At 48.0% G+C, this 15,771-nt stretch overlaps 3 protein-coding genes across 5 annotated transcripts in view; 1 reads left to right on the top strand and 2 right to left on the bottom strand.

Moving 5' to 3' along the window:
• Positions 1-1,839: 1,839 nt before the first annotated feature.
• The window catches only part of AP1M1 (adaptor related protein complex 1 subunit mu 1), a 60,038-nt gene continuing 46,106 nt past the window's right edge, over positions 1,840-15,771 (bottom strand). The window contains exons 2-13 of the mRNA XM_082071735.1: positions 9,207-9,264; positions 8,486-8,642; positions 8,121-8,188; positions 7,445-7,575; positions 7,087-7,234; positions 6,660-6,786; positions 6,170-6,312; positions 5,395-5,466; positions 5,024-5,182; positions 4,369-4,494; positions 4,114-4,189; positions 1,840-3,594 (exon numbers count right to left, since the gene is read on the bottom strand). Coding sequence (XP_081927861.1) covers positions 3,572-3,594; positions 4,114-4,189; positions 4,369-4,494; positions 5,024-5,182; positions 5,395-5,466; positions 6,170-6,312; positions 6,660-6,786; positions 7,087-7,234; positions 7,445-7,575; positions 8,121-8,188; positions 8,486-8,642; positions 9,207-9,248 — 1,272 coding nt within the window. The 5' untranslated portion in view covers positions 9,249-9,264 and the 3' untranslated portion in view covers positions 1,840-3,571. The remainder of the gene's footprint in view (positions 3,595-4,113; positions 4,190-4,368; positions 4,495-5,023; positions 5,183-5,394; positions 5,467-6,169; positions 6,313-6,659; positions 6,787-7,086; positions 7,235-7,444; positions 7,576-8,120; positions 8,189-8,485; positions 8,643-9,206; positions 9,265-15,771) is intronic.
• Positions 10,062-11,026, bottom strand: FAM32A (family with sequence similarity 32 member A). Its single transcript, XM_082072019.1, has 4 exons — positions 10,905-11,026; positions 10,566-10,704; positions 10,420-10,473; positions 10,062-10,248 (listed from the first exon to the last, which is right to left on the bottom strand). The coding sequence occupies exons 1-4, from the start codon at positions 10,979-10,981 to the stop codon at positions 10,180-10,182; spliced, it is 339 nt and encodes a 112-aa protein (XP_081928145.1). The 5' UTR covers positions 10,982-11,026; the 3' UTR covers positions 10,062-10,179.
• Positions 11,125-15,606, top strand: CIB3 (calcium and integrin binding family member 3). Of its 3 annotated transcripts, XR_014185991.1 has the most exons (7): positions 11,125-11,799; positions 12,094-12,128; positions 13,372-13,483; positions 13,823-13,970; positions 14,555-14,750; positions 15,253-15,383; positions 15,492-15,583. XR_014185991.1 is itself a non-coding variant. In XM_082072018.1 (6 exons), exons 1-6 carry the CDS (start codon positions 11,749-11,751, stop codon positions 15,272-15,274), a joined length of 564 nt encoding a protein of 187 aa, XP_081928144.1. In that variant the 5' UTR covers positions 11,125-11,748; the 3' UTR covers positions 15,275-15,606. The 3 variants fall into 3 exon arrangements, 2 of the variants coding, with proteins under 2 accessions (XP_081928144.1, XP_081928143.1); XM_082072018.1 differs by having other exon boundaries at positions 15,253-15,606; XM_082072017.1 differs by lacking the exons at positions 15,253-15,383; positions 15,492-15,583 and adding an exon at positions 14,844-14,955.

Here is a 15,771-nt window from a genome sequence, read left to right as displayed (position 1 = left end):
GCGCGGCCTAATAAAGCAGGAATCTCATTTTCGGGAGAAGGAGCGCAGAGCTGAGCTCCACAGCCCCTCTGCAGACACGTGTCCGTGTTCGGGAGCGCGGGGTGTCGCGATGGTCACGCCGTGACGGGCCCACACCCGAACTGGCCACGGTCACCGCACTGTTCTCCGCAGGGCCGGCCGCCCCGGTCGCCCGGCGCCGCTGGAGCCGCAGGCCGGTGGTGCCAGCGGCGGGAGGCGCTGGGCGAGCGCAGCGCGCGGCGCTGGCACCGGACGCGGAGCGCAGCGCCGGTTCAGCCCCGTCCTCGGCACAGAACGTGAGTCAGAATTGAACAGGTGCGATGGCCTAAACTGGGACACAGGATAATGCCCTGTTGTCTCTCTGGATGCGTAAGAACGTTTTATAGAGCGGAGCTGCTCAGATTGGAGTCAGGACGCACATCTAAGGAGCGTGAACACATGGGTATAAAACGATGGCAATGGGGAGGAGGAGTGAAAACACGCAGAGGAAACCAGTGAACATCTCCCTGGCTGGAACGAAACTTTTCTAACACCCCCATTTCATTCAATCAGGAGGGAGGTTCTGGCTTCTTTCATTGAGACAAAACCAGGTAATCGGGGGGGAAGAAAAAATAAACCAAACCAAACCTCAAACCAAATCAAACCTCTCACACGCTGTTCAAACAGGAGCTCGCAGACCACTCGCTGAGCGGTAGTTCTGTGCCCCGGTGATATCCAGTGATGTCCAGCCCCACCAGTGATGAAGTCCAGTCCAGTCCCACCAGTGATGCTGCCCAGCCCCACCAGCGCACAGCTGGGCACAGCTGCTCCTGCGGCTCATCCACCCCCTCTGCTCCGTGTCGTGGTTATTGAACCAGCAGCCAGAAAGAAACACAGGCAAGAGAAACCACCAAACTAAATGGAGGAGAAAGGTCCTGAACTCAAAAAAATTACATAATACTAAAAAAACCCTTTTATTTGTTAACCGAGCCCAGAGGCACTGAAATAGCTGCACGTTCCCATCAAAATGCACGTTCTGTGCTGAGTGTGGGATTGTCTGCAATGAACAGAGTGCTCGGGGTGCCACCTGCCGGCAGAACTGGCCATGGGGGGCAAGGGAGCGCCCGCACCGCCGAGGGCTTTGTACAGTCCCAGTCAACCAGGAGCTCAGGCACAAACACAGGGAGTAAAATCACCTTTTCTGACGCACCGCGAGGAACAGCTGCCTGATCAGGGAGCAATTAAACAACGCGTAAATGAGGTGGGAGTTCTGCACAGCGAAACACTGTGACGGCAGCTGGGGTTACGGTGGGAGCAGAGGAAACACGCTGGAGCTGCTCATTGCAGACACAAGGCTGCAGAGAACACGGACGTGCTGCTGGCCTGGGGATGGGGACAGGAGACTCCGGGTAACGCAGCTGTGCAGCCACATAGAGCTGAAAACACAGGAGATGCTTTACTGCTCACTGAATGATGCAAATGGTCTTTGTAAAGTACTTTACATCGGGCACTAACCGTACCCTGCAGGCAGAACATCACGTTTGCACCTTTCCACAGGAGGCAGAGAACAGAAGCCACCAAGATGAGGAAGATTCAGCAGCTGCTCTAAGAACAAAACTGATCAGGGATGAGGGGGTCATTGGGGCAGCCAGCGTGGCTTCACCAGGGCGAGTCGTGCTTGAGCACCCTCATCGGCTTTATGAGGAGGTAACAAGACGGGTGGGTGACGGCAGAGCGGGGGCCGTGATCCACCTTGGCTCGATGCTCCCGACCTGACGCCGCAGCACCTGCGCGTCCCGTACGAGCAGAGGCTGCAACAACGAGCGAGCAACACGCAACGGATTCCAAGAGGATTTTCTGCCCTTTATTAGTTCCTGGACAAGCGCGGCTGATGCCCCATCATTAAACAGTCAAACTGTGACAAAATATGAGAAAAAACACTGTTGTGGTCCACGAGATACAACCTTCAAAAGGAAAACAAGCATCGAGTCACATTTTACAGGCAAATAATTAAAGCAGTTTGAAGAACAGAGTCATCAGAAAGCGTCAACCAGTTACAGTTTCCATATAAAAATGTTCAGTCCAGTCATGAGCTTAATTGTTCAAATGAGAACGAGCAGTGGAACCAAATCTGGAACCAGGTGGTTTAATTTGTTTCACCGTGGAGATGCGGGTGACAAAGACAGTCACCTCACTGCAGAACACCCGTCCACAGCCGCCCACCGCGCCAGCCCGGCCGCGGTACAGCCGCTGCACCCCAGGAGCCCGTTCGTGCTACCAGCCCCCATGTACGCACACACACCTCCCTCTGGACCGTCTACAAGGACTGAAATATCGCGCCAGTCTGGTGGGAGAGCGCAAGACTCCTAATGGTGTGGAGAACCCCGCACACGCTGCGTTTATCAAATCACGTTTCTGGACATATATATTTAGATTTGTGATGGTTTAAATGCAGCACGTCAGGAGTACTGAACTCAAACCAAAACATCCTAAAAATCGCTTAAAGAAAATACTGATAACTGTCAAAATTCTCCCAAAAAAATCAGAATATGTACAGCCATGCCAATCGAGCTTCTCAGAAAAATAAATGAAACTGCACATAAAAAAAATAACACCTTTAAGTACAAGATTCCGAACCCTTCTCCATCAGGCAGGAAACGGTAACAACAGCTGTGAAAAGGGAGAAGCCTGAGAACGCAAGTGCCCCCTCAGGGCAGATACAGCTCAGCAGTTCCAGCCAACGAGAGCAAAACGGGCAAGACCTGCCCCAGTGAACACCGGCAAGCTGCGAGAAACACGGCAACCGCGTCTGGAGCGGCCCCTCCGCGAGCAGCGAGCGCCCTGCAGGAAGAGCTCGGGGTGTATTCCTGCCATCTGGAAAATAACAATTAAAAGAGCCAATCTTCCTACCAGTCATCGCCTCCAGAATGGTTTTGGCCTCTTACGGGTCTTTAACGCGCCCCTATTTTGCCTCCAAACCCTCCGCTTGAACTAGTTCTGTCACATTAACTGGTTTGGAACCACGCAAAACCAGCCAACAGTATTTTTGGACTTCAGGTAGTTTTAAGCTCATATTCCGTGAGTTTTTATAAGTAAAGAGAGCTCCGAATGAGTTAAGGCACCGACATGCCCCGAGAAACAAATAAATACCTTGGGCTAAATACAACCAAGTGTTCAGCAGTCAGTTAATTGCACAATTGTCTCCCAATTTGTAGCAAACGCTGCCAATGTCTTTCGAGACCCTAAACCACTAGAAACCTTTCGAATGTAAGGACAAGGCATTGACGAGACATTCTCAAGGTTCACTCTGTATTCCTGGCTACTCCTAACGTAATCAGCATTCAGCAGCAAGATCAGCACGTCCTAACAATGAAATAAATATTCACACAATCAATACTAATGGTTCGAATGCTCAACACATCATTGAAAAGAGTGATTTTCCCATCTTCCTCCTGCCAATCCCAGGACTGCAGAAACGAGACCCTTGGCAACAACGTTCACGGCTCTCGGTACCACAGAAGCGTCTGCAACAAATTCCAGGCCCGGAGCTCCGTCTGCGGCGCCGCGAGACGTTTTACTGTGTTCGGAGCTGGTAGTCTGCGAGGGAACAAAAACCACCGGACCCCACTGTTAGTGATTGTCCCACTGAAGATACCAACGCAGATCCACAAATAGGGATCAGCAATATAAAATAAAACCAGATCTTTGTGTGGAACGGCCATGAAAATGAGCCCTAAAGTGATTACTGCACACAGCTTTTGCTCGCAAATGATCTAGTATGTTTTAGCAAACGGTGTCTTCTACAACTTAAAGCTGGCATAGCCATATGTGTGAACAACTTCTTTTACAATTTGTATTCCCCAAATCTCACCAAGTCCCAGCCTAACTACAAAATACTTGACCAGCATCACTGAGCTGTTCCACAGTGTGTTTCGTTGACACCAAAAAGGCGACTGGAGAAAGCAGCAGGCCTTCATCTACCTGGTATCTAAAGCACATGGTTTAATGCTGAAGAACAAACTGCCTTTGTGCGTGCTCCCAATTGTAGGGGTTTGCTGGAGAAACAAAATAGACAGGTTGGAGATGTCTGAAGTTTATTTAGTGCTTTCCATTTACCTCCATTCTGGGTGATGTAACGAACCCACGGGAGGGCCTGGTAGCCGCTCTTCTCAATGATCTTTAAGTAGCGAACCTGCAAAGAAAGACGTGAAGGAATGACGTCTGCGTGCCAGCCCAGCAGCGTTCAGGGAGTCAGAAACCAAACATTTGAGGGGGCAAAAATATAATTTATGGATAATATTGAACAGGAAGCGTCATGAGGACGAGACAAATGTGTGTGTTAAGCCAGTTTTCCTATTTTCAGCTACTAACCTGGATTCCTGAAGTGGTGAAGTACGGAATCTCGAACTTTACACTGATGGGAGGTTTTCCTTCCTTGTCCTCAGCTTCCACACTCGGCAGCCCAAAGTGAGCTCTCATCAGGTATTCTTTTCCACCCTGCGCAAAGAGAGACAGACTTCTCACACAACCCCAGGGCTGGAAGGGAGCTGGAAAGCTCATCCAGGGCAGTTAGGACAAGCCTGACACGTAACTCATTTTCTCCCAGCCTCACAGCAAAGGGGAACAAAGAGCATTATTCTTTTTGGTGCTGCTGACCATTCTGTTGAAACGGTGACCACGCCATGCGCATGTGGAAGAGCTCAGGCTCGTGGAACCACCCAAGAAGCACAATCTGAAAAACTAAAGCAGCTGCTGCTAAGTCTAGGCCAAGGGATTACACCATCCAAGCCCGCGCTCCAAAACCCGCTCTCTCCTGTTCTGAAAAGGATCGCGGTCAAACAAAACACTAACCGTATCTGAAACGTCTATTAGGAAGTTACGAGCCTCCATTTAAGGGAAAAGAGGAAGAGGCCGGTACTACCTGACACCACTAGAATTCGATTTAGGCAGAGTCCAAACGCTCATAAAATATTAACTTTTAGTAATTATTATGGTATTAAGCAGTAAGAGTAAAAATACCACTTACTGGAAAAGATTTAATGGACCAGACAATTTCACTGTTCTCGGGAACCCATTTGACACTTCCAACAGTGGTTTTAAACTTTGGCGAGTCCGCGTCGTTTGGAACCGGAATGTGAATCTCCACGTTGTTGGCGGTTGATCTCCGCTTAAATTGACTTTTTGCCTAAAGAGAAACCAGAAAGGTCTCTCAATGTTTCCATTATGTGAGCTCAGGGAGCTGCGAGACACACAGTTCCCCTCCACCCCAGTCTACCGAGATCCAAAATAAAGTCCCACAGAAATACCAAATACTTGTACAGAAACGCACATACTGCTGGTCGAGCTCTGAAAACAAATGAAGGAGAAGACTAAAATGAACCATTATAATGTCCTGACCTTGATCATGTACTCGATGCGGCTGTGGGAATGTTTTTCAATCACAGATTCAATCCAGATCAGTGGTTTTACCTGACGGGGGGAAAACATGTTCATAGCTGGAGGTTTTGCTTCGACAGTCATGAAAATCTTTCTACACTCAAAACATGAACCCCACAGAAAAACCAGCAAGTCTGTGCTGTTCAAAACGATAACCGAGTTGTGTTGTTATTTGAAAGTTCAAATAATTATACAAATGAGTGAACACTGATATACCAACCTCCAAGTGTTACAGAACTCTAGGCCTCAAAAGGCACCTCAGCCTAATCCCCAATAACAAACACTTGCATTCCAGAATATTTGATAATTGATGACAGAATGTCAGGGGTTGGAAGGGCCCTGGAAAGCTCATCCAGCGCAACCGGTCTCCCCAGGGCAGAGCAGAGGGGCAGGAGAACCTCTCTGACCCACTGACCACCCCCTTCTAACCCCCCCCAGGTCCCATTGGCTTCCTGGCCACAAGGGCCCAGTGCTGGCTCACGGTCACCCTGCTGTCCCCAGGACGAAGATGATTAATGAGTTTCAATAGTAGTTGGCAAGACAGAGACTTATTGCCAAGTTATTTCAAAACTCATTCTTACTTCCTCCAAAAAGAGCAACCACAAAGCTTTGCTATTAATGCTTGACTTGAAAACTACAACGCTGCCCGTACTTTGAGAAATAAAAAATGAAGGGAAAGCCATTAGTGATTTTGCCTACAATTTAAAACATTATATATAATAAAACGCAGACTTACGTGGGTATTAAGACGATACGACATGAGCTCAAACTCCCCGTCAGGCGGAATGAAAGAAATTGTCCTGTCGTTTTCAAAGCGAGAGAGACGAACACACTGGTGAAACTTTACATCTTCCAGTTCTACTGATTTACTTTTGCCACCTAGCAGAAAATACACATTTCAAGGGGCTACACAAGTGAAGACCAGAGCTCCAGCAGCGCAGAGCAGCTGGAGGCTGACACCCTCCCTCTTAGCCAGCACCTCCTTAGCTTGCGGGGGCTTCTCAGGACTCCAGAAATCCCCATGAAAAAGAGATGAAGCTGAGACGGTTACTGCGCGTTATCACGATATCTCACCTTTGCGTGGTTATCGTCACGCAAAACCTAAAGCACTTTTCTGTGCCCGTAAAGGGAGTATTTAATACTTGCAGCTGAAGCTCAAGCATGCCACAGCCTAAGCCCTGAGGTAACACCTTTCAGGACTTCCAGGGTGTCACCGCAATACTCACGGCCTGTGTTGTCAAAGAGAACTTTGTCGTTCAGACCGAGGCGCAGCTCCGGCATTCCCGACAGAAACACTCGCATCTTAATGGACCCCACGATCTCGCTCCGTAACACGTTTCCATTGGCACTGACCTGAAAAAACACCACAAGGAGGCAAGACGGCTCTGATGTGATACGTCATGACACCAAACGATACCCCCGCCCCATCCCCCAGTTCTCCTGCACGTCCTTGTCCTGAGCAACTAATTCAGGAGAGCAGAGTTAGGTCAGGAAGGTGACGGGCAAAGATGGAGGAGGAAAGGACATGGCAGGAATTATGTGTCTACTGGATGCCCCCGTGGGCACTCGGTCTGACTGACTTTTCATCGGACCCTGGCAGGTTTTCAGACAATAAGCCCTTTTCAACACTTATTGCGATTCTCAGGTGCTCACCAGCAAGTTAACAGACTCTATAACGTCCAGGAAAACTTCATTTTTCCTGTATTTTATCCCTTCTGATCGCCACGAAACGGCATTCGTAACGGTGGCAGGCGGACGGGGAGCTCCAGTTTCAAGTTTGTGACCTTCCTGAGTGATGTACCTGTACAGCACAAAGAAATGAAACTCATACCTTGTGATTCTTTGCCTTTCATACCTTTCATATCAGCAATAACAGAAGTTTGACGCTACAGAGCTACACTTTATCAAGCATCTGGTTTTTATAACTACACCAAGCCAAAACAATTGCGTGTAGAACACTCAAAACTTTCCAGGGAGTTTGTCACTGTAAGCGATGGGATTTGATACTTACTCTTGTAAAATTTTACTGTCAGTGGTTTGCGGATAACCAAAATCCATAAGCTCATCTAACAACTCATAAATAATAACAAAATTATCCCTAATGCTCTCTTCTTCCAGCTCCTTGAAATATTCAGAAAAAACCTGAAACGAAATGACAGGAGGGAGGGGAAGAAGAAGGACATGAACGAGGAACAACGGCACATTCCGAATGCATTCTCGCATCTAAAATGATGTTTTAGAAAAGCCCCCAAACCCATAATCCACACACAGCATTCTGGTCACAAGATTCGCCTCAAGAAACTCATCTCAATTAACAGAGAGCTACAGAACCCCAGAAACAGCTCTGAGCCTTGTGAAAAATCTTCATGCCAGGAAGGGATGAAGCAAACGCACAATCTGTGTGATGCGCCGCTGCCCCTGCACCGGGTTCACAATGCTCCTGTGTCCTCAGGTCTTGTGCAACTGCTTACAGGATCGTGACACATCCTTTCCCTACTCAGCTAAAAAATATCAATCCCATTATCAGCGGTTAGGAAGAGAGCTCTAGGAAATAATCAGACATAAAGTAAAAATGCTATCACCACGGAGTTCTTTAGAAATGTGAGAGCTCTATGCAATTCTATTTAGATCAGATTTAGATAGACCTGAAAGGAAGATGGAGGTTACACTTGAAATTTCTTACTCACCTGAACTACTTTATATAAAAATGAAAACACCAGTGACACACAAGCATTTTTCTTAGAAGTTGCAACAACTGGCAAAGGATGTTCAGGAATATACGTTCCAAGTCGGCATTGAAAAAAAAGTTTACTAAGTGCATTTTTAAAAGCCTTTAGGCAACTAGTGGTGGTCAAAATATTAAGAGTTAATCAATTCACTTACTGTATTTCTGGCCTAAAGAGACATGACGAGAAACACCCAGGAAATAATTTATTAGGGTAGAATTAATGTAAACACTTCACCCATTCTCTAGTTTTGCATTTAGACACAAATGTTGGAGATAAAACAGCAGTGCTTGCCATACACAAGCTATGTACAGTATAAAGGATACGATATAAGTTGTTATGTTTAATCCACATAAAACGAACTCCCCCGTGTGCTAGAATAGGAGAGAGCGTCCCCTCCTCTTCCTTTTCCATAAGGATCGGCATAAAATGCTCCACCTCTGACATGTCCACATCCCCACGGTAATTCCGACAGATGAGAACCTGGAGAAAGCAACAGAACAGTTATATCGTTATCTCTCCTGAGACGCCGTTACCGTGTGCGACCAACACCCGGGGATCCGGAAAAGCCCTTCGAGTAACCACGAGAGTCACCAAGCTCACCCAGCCCCTGTGAACACGACGCGAATCCCGGCGCAAAACCGCCCGGTGATTGGGACGCAGAGCCTCGGATTTCATTGCAAAGTCACGCGTTAATATTTTCCAGAGTTATCGCCCACCTCTTGCTGCACGTCTTAACGTTTTTAAGATTGGAAAACATGCAGCTTCTCTGAAACAACCTTCCCCCAATGACAGCAGTTGATGACCCCGGGGGACGCCCATGGGCCCTGCTGCCACCTCCCCTCCCAGCAGCCGCCGCCCGCAGCGGCTGCAGCGGCGAACGGGCGGCACAGGCCGCCCTGGCACCGCGGGCGGGAGCGGGAAAGCGGCTCCGCAGCCGCAACGGGGAACCCGCCGGCGCGGGGCCCTCAGGGAGCGGGGCGTGCCCGGCCCGTTCGGCAGCCCGGCCCGAGGAGGCCCCTCCGGCCGCAGCCCGCCCGGCCTCACCTTCCCCTTGAGGTCCAGCACGTAGACCGCGCTGGCCGACATCGCGCCTCCCGCCCGGCCGCCGCGTCCCCGGCCACACACCCGCACTTCCGCTTCCCCCGCCTCCCTTCCGGCAGGAAGCGCCGAAACGAGGCCCGGCTGCCGGGGCGGGATACGCGCAGGGCTCCGCCGCGGGAGCGGAGCAACATGATAACTCACCCACGTTAAATAGTCCCGGGGTATATTTTTCCCCGCTGGGAAATGGTCCCGCAGCAGCGCTGGGTAATAACGGCGGGGAAGTGGGAGCCCCGGGCTCGCCCTGAGCCCAACCAGTGGCAGGAGAGGGAGGATATTTGCATTTAGAAACAATGTTTGGGTCTAAAAGGCACATCAGGATTGTAAACATCAAGATACGCGTCATCTCTCAAAGGAGAGAGATGTGAAGGCGGGAAAGACACTTGAAAAACTCCACACACAAGCAGTTTCGTCAGTGCCGTGCCCCTGATTTACAGGCAGGTCAGCACCCAAAGGATGAAAGCAGCGTTTAATAAATTCCACCAAAGCTACAAATGACAGCAGACCCCCCGAAAGAACTCCAGATAGAGAGAAATCATACAAATCCTCTTACAACAGAAGCTTATGGTATATGAGACTGTCAGACTTTTCACTTCCAAAAATAACAGTTAATATATATTTAAAAAAATGAACATTTTCCAGCTGGCTCACAGCAATGGATTTTGGCCTTGATCTCATTTTAAGCACTAAAAACGCAGCCCTCTGCACCTATATAAATCAGAGCTCATCAGCCAAGAAGAGACTTTGCGGAATATTCAGTTTTAAAAAAGCAAAACAATGAAACGAGACAGTACGAAGTCATAAACGCTCAGAAGATATATTAAATATTGAGTGTGGGGAATACACAGATTTACACGCCAGCCCTGCTCAAGACAAACAAAACACGCCTGGGGGTGCAGGGTCTGGAGAAGCGGCGCGTTCACTTGGTCCAGCTGACTTTGGGAATGTCGTAATGCTCCGTCAGAGTGTCCAAGTGCCTGTTGAAGTCCTGGGGGTGAGAAAGAGACAGAAAACATGTAACGTTTGGTGCAGCCACCGCCACCACTGAACCACCAGGCCCCCTGCCCCCCTTCTGTGTTTCATAAAAGAGAAACGTTCCTCCAGCCCAACAATCCGATAAACGCACGCTGCCGTAAGGACATGGGGTGACCTGCCTCACCTCCACTCGCTGCTTATGGGTTTTCGATGCTTTCTTCAGGATCCGCTCCATTTGCTGGCGGAAAAACACAAGAGGCCGGTTACTCCCAGGGGATGCTCCGGAGGTTTTAAACCCCAGAGGGTTCAGACCACACGGGGCAGCCCTACCCGCTTCTCCTGCATCTTCTCGTAGGCCACCTGCGCCGGGGTGCGCTTGTCCAGCCCGCGCTTCTTCTCCTCCTCCTGCTTCTTGCTGCTCACGATCTGCTCCAGCAGCTGCGCCTTCTCCTTCGCCTTCTTCTTCTTCCTGCGAGCAAGGGAGGGTCAGCCCAGCCCCGGCCGCCCCCCGGCCCCGGGGCCGCCCCGCTGGGTGTGTATATGTGTGTGTGTGTGTGTATATGTGTGTGTGTCTAAGTGTCCTCTCACCGCTTGCCGGCCCCCAGGGCGCCTCCGCTGTGTGTGTATATGTGTGTATATGTGTGTGTGTGTGTATATGTGTCCTCTCACCGCTTGCCGGCCCCCAGGGCGCCTCCGCTGCCCTTCAGCCGCAGCGGCCCCCGCTGCACCGCCTCGTAGTCCGCCATGACACCTCCGCCATGACACTTCCGCCCCGCCGCGGCGCCCCCTGGCGGCGGCGGCCGGCGACATCCGGCGGCGTTGCCGTGGCAACCGCTCGTGCCCCTCTCTCCCTCCCTCCGTGAGGGGGGAAAAGCGCTTCCCGCCGAAACTTCTCTGACAGGGAAAGCTAAAAAATCCGGGAAAAAAGCAGCTCCAGCCCTCCCCACGCATGTTTTTCCACGCCGAGGAGAACAATCCTGGGTGATTTGTGCTTATTCGAAGGCGCGCCGAGGGGGCGAGCCGGCGTTGCTTCGCTGAGGGAAATAGTTTGCACCACGGCCAGCGGGTGGTTGGGAAGACCAAGAAACGAAGGGTTTGCAGCCTGCCCATGATCAAGAAAGAGGACACCCTGCCACATTACTAACACGTTTGAAGTAGTTTACCATATCTGAAATAATGAAAAGGTCCGATCTGCAAGGGCTACCTGTTCTCAAAGGCACAAACAAGCAGCCATGAGTTGCTTGGTCCAGCCCGTAACCTGAGCGTGTTGTGCACACGGGAGCCAGGTGAGCGGCGCTGGGAAGAGCCTCGAGCAGCCACGCTAAAGATTCGATGAAATGCTCCTGTTATGATACTTTGCAGCCTGTGGAACAGGGCAGCTGGTTACTTGATCCCCTGCTACACCTGAACCTCATTGTCGCAGCTTTTAATAACTGAATGAATATCCAGGCTGCCTATAAAGGCGCCTTTGGGGAAAGGATGTTGGGACAAGGATCAGCAGCCAGAGGCAGAAATGGGCAACAAACAGACCATTTTCACCCAGGCACAACTAGATGCTTATCAGGTACAAAAATGCCTAAATTGCTGTGTGGGTGGAACATTGTAAAATTGAAAAGCTTTTTTTTAAAGCAATCTCTTAAAAATATGAAGTAGGAGTGTTAAATTACAGCAAAGATTTTAGTAACATGGTTTGATACTTACATCAAGAAGTAGGGTTATAAAATACTCCGAATTATATGCTAGAAAGAGTGAGCTTTAATGATTGACCACATACAATATAACTTCATTTAAGTTACTGTATGGAAAAATGCATCCTAAAAAACTGTCATTACATGTTATGTCTTTTCTTATTTCATAGGACTGCACGTTCTTTACAAGGAAAGAAATTCTGAGGTGAGTCTTGTATATGCATTTTGTGGGCAAAGGACAGAGATTGCTATAAAGGCAGGTTACACATAGGGTGAGGTATTTAAAAATAACTTTAAAATGGAATTACACAAATTTTAAGTGATCCCTTTGGACAATCTGAGCATTTTCATTGCCTTTTTAATGTACAAACCCTATGTTATCTATGCTAAACTGTGCCAGAATTCCACATTTTCTATTAATTCCTGTGTAACCTCAGCTGGGTGTTCCTGCTCTGGGGGGATTGCACTGGATGAGCTTTCCAGGGGCCTTCAACCCCCAACATTCTGTGATCATTTCTTCAGAACCTTGATCTCTGTCTATGAGTTCTATATACAGGATAAAATATGAGTGGCTCTGTAATAATTATCTAAAGCTGTCTGCCTTTTACACATAGTAAATAGAGGCCAGAACCATACCTATGTCATGAATAAAACATCTATTATTGATAAGGATCCCTTTTAAAATTCTGCCCTGTTGTTTTGTACATATCAACTGTGAATGGGATCCTTCTCTAGCACAAGAAATAAAGCAAATAGGATGCTGAAAAAGTGGTGCATATGTCAAAATTTTTTACACATTTTCTGTCTCTTGGACCTGAGTTCTGTGGAAAAATAGGAAGACACCTGGGGTGGATAAAAACCCAGTAGATCTGATCCTAGATCTCTCTTTTCCTGCCCATGGCTTTAAACATTCAGGGTTTTATTCTGACATTTAAACTGAATCTTTTCATGCTCCAGTTGAAATCCATTCTCTTTGGTCCTGTTCATCGTGGGGGTGGAAAACAGGTGTCTGTGTGTTTGGAAACTGCTTGTGTGGACCTGCAGGGTGAAGGGCTTGTGCCTTCTTATTACAAATATATAAATCATAACTACACTACATGTGTAAAGACAATTGCTGCCAATGTAGAAGTAAATCTGAGACTTTGTGAAAATCCGTTTGCAGATACACAGTATCTAGTAGGTTGGCTGCCTGACCCCAGTGAGCATTTTCACCTCTTGGTTCTGTAAGCATGAAAGCTTTTTCTTTTTCACCGGTTTCACTCTGGCGTTCTGTTTAATGCTGCCTCTTCCACCACCGACTACAGACCATACTACATGTTATTTAGTGACTGATATCATTCATCTGGTAAATGATGCAAAATATGAAGAATGATCTGGAAAAGGCAAACGCATTGTTCTCAGTGGTCTAAATAACTTGTTCCCTAAACAAGCTTTTCTTTCTATTTCAGACTCTTTGACAGATACCGAGACCTGGCCCCACAGCTGGTGCCACTCGACTACACTGGTAAACCAGCCGTGACGCTTCCCTACGAGCTCATTGGCAGCATGCCCGAGCTGAAGGTACAGAGCGAGGAGCACAACCAGAATCAAGTGACACGTTTCGCTTTAATCTCCTCTTTTTAAATAATTTATCCTGTACTAATTGCTGGGAGGCTGAAATACAAATAACATTTGGCTATTGAAGTATTTTCTGGAAGTTTCTGGTGATTCCACAAAAACAGCCTGAAGTTGCTGCTGTGCCTCCCTCTAATGTGTTAGACAAGAACATAATAGCGGAAAGGGGAGTATTTGCCAAAAAGGGGATACAACAAAAATAATCTCGCTCCAATTGTGCCTTATCTGCACTGAAATAAAGGCAGTAAAGATGAGTTTCCCTTGCCCCTGTGTTCTGTGTCCCAGGACAACCCATTCCGCCAGCGCATTGCAGAGGTTTTCTCCGAGAACGGGGACGGCAACATGACTTTAGATGATTTCTTGGACATGTTTTCAGTGCTGAGTGAAATGGCTCCCAGAGACTTGAAAGCTTATTATGCTTTTAAAATTTATGGTGAGTGAGACATGCATAAAAAGTGAACTTTGGGGAACAACCCCAGGTTCCAGTGTAAGTTGGGAATGACCTATTAGAGAGCAGCGGAGGGGAAAGGGACCTGGGGGTCCTGGGGACAGCAGGGTGACCATGAGCCAGCACTGGGCCCTTGTGGCCAGGAAGCCAATGGGACCTGGGGTGGGTTAGAAGGGGGTGGTCAGTAGGTCAGAGAGGTTCTCCTGCCCCTCTGCTCTGCCCTGGGGAGACCACACCTGGAATCTTGTGTCCAGTTGTGGCCCCTCAGCTCCAGCAGGACAGGGAACTGCTGGAGAGAGTCCAGCGCAGCCACCAAGATGGGGGGATTGCACTGGATGAGCTTTCCAGGGCCCTTCAACCCCTCACATTCTGGGATTCCATGATTTTTGTTACCAAATTTGTATACAAGCAAACGTGGATAACTGCAGGACTTCATTTCTGATTTGAAAATTCTGTTCACATAAATATATTATGGCCTGGGAACCAAAGCTTTCCTATGAGGTCTTGTCACTCAACCATGTAAAATGCTGACTTTTGTCACTTTGAATTAATTTTGTTTCCTTTGACAGATTTTAACAATGATGATTACATATGCAAATCAGATCTGGAGAAAACTGTTAACAAATTAACCCGAAATGAACTGACCCCGGAAGAGGTTAACCTTGTGTGTGACAAGGTGATTTACGAAGCTGATGTGGACAACGATGGCAAGCTGTCTTTGGAAGACTTTCAGCACATGATAATACGAGCTCCAGATTTCCTCAGGTAACATTTTCTTTTCTAACACATCATTGCTCTTGGTTTTGTTTTGGTCTGTTTTTGTCAGAAGTCTCTGCAACGTGTTTTATGTCTCCTCAGCCCTTATAGATCATCACCCTTCTCTGACACAGTTTCTAGCTGAGGTGCTCACCTCCAAGACTGGGAAAACAGAAGCTCAAAAAAGTGTGGAGCCTTCTTAATGTGCTTTTTGAACCTCTGATCTACTTTGTACATGACAAAAAAATCCTTGTAACTTAAAAGGTTAATATTAGCACTCAGGCTCCATTGATAAGTATATGAGAGTAGTTCACTCAGTAGTCTCAATGTGGTCTCTGCTGCGTCTACACAAAGCAGCACTCAAATCTTGTTTATTTAACATATCTATTCTTTGCAAGTTCTTCGCAAAATAAAGGTTTCTAATTGATTGTACAGCCCCAGCATTAACTGTAGTGAATCCCCTTGAACAGAGTGACACGTAAGTGATCATTACTTTCTTTTTCTTTAATAGCACATTTCACATTCGAATCTAATGAAACATGTAGACAGAACTGCTGCTTGAACCTCCAGCAACTATTCACTTCACCTGAGCTTACTGTCCATGGGAGAGCAAAAGGAGAGGAGCTAAGAAGACAGTTGCTGGTCAGAGAACTCTGTCTCTTGTTTACCTCTTTAAAAGGAACCATTCATTAAGCTCTTCATCAAGATTTCCCTGTAATCTAACAAAACGCCCATTTCCCCTGCCCCTAGAGCAAATCTCCCCTAGACAGCACGGTCACCTCGTCGGGATGGAGGCAGCGCAGCTGCGAGTGGGGACGTTCCTCCGCTGAGAAAACCGCTTGTAAATCACAGCAGCAACAACAGGAGGTGGTGGTATTTATTAAAAAAAAAAAAAAGCTGCAAAAGCCCGAACAGACAAGGTGCTGGGAATTTAAGTGCTTTAGATATTACCTACGGCAACGATTAGGGTTAGAGCCATGATCTTAATTGTGGGTGATTGTAAGGGAATTTCAAACCCTGCAGGGTTTGG

Source organism: Streptopelia decaocto (genome assembly GCF_964273445.1).
Source record: "Streptopelia decaocto genome assembly, chromosome: 24".
NCBI classification, from domain to species: Eukaryota; Metazoa; Chordata; class Aves; order Columbiformes; family Columbidae; genus Streptopelia; species Streptopelia decaocto.
The sequence above is the reverse complement of the archived record's forward strand: the minus strand, read 5'-3'. Positions and strand labels throughout refer to the sequence as shown.

Excerpts from the sequence above, each read along its gene's own strand:
- FAM32A (XM_082072019.1), bottom strand. The coding sequence starts at position 10,981 with ATGGCGGACTACGAGGCGGTGCAGCGGGGGCCGCTGCGGCTGAAGGGC. Across the intron at positions 10,705-10,904 it reads GCCCTGGGGGCCGGCAAGCG|GAAGAAGAAGAAGGCGAAGG; the intron begins GTGAGAGGACAC and ends CCTTGCTCGCAG. Across the intron at positions 10,474-10,565 it reads AGAAGATGCAGGAGAAGCGG|CAAATGGAGCGGATCCTGAA; the intron begins GTAGGGCTGCCC and ends TTTTTCCGCCAG.
- CIB3 (XM_082072017.1), top strand. The coding sequence starts at position 11,749 with ATGGGCAACAAACAGACCATTTTCACCCAGGCACAACTAGATGCTTAT. Across the intron at positions 11,800-12,093 it reads CACAACTAGATGCTTATCAG|GACTGCACGTTCTTTACAAG; the intron begins GTACAAAAATGC and ends CTTATTTCATAG. Across the intron at positions 12,129-13,371 it reads ACAAGGAAAGAAATTCTGAG|ACTCTTTGACAGATACCGAG; the intron begins GTGAGTCTTGTA and ends TTTCTATTTCAG.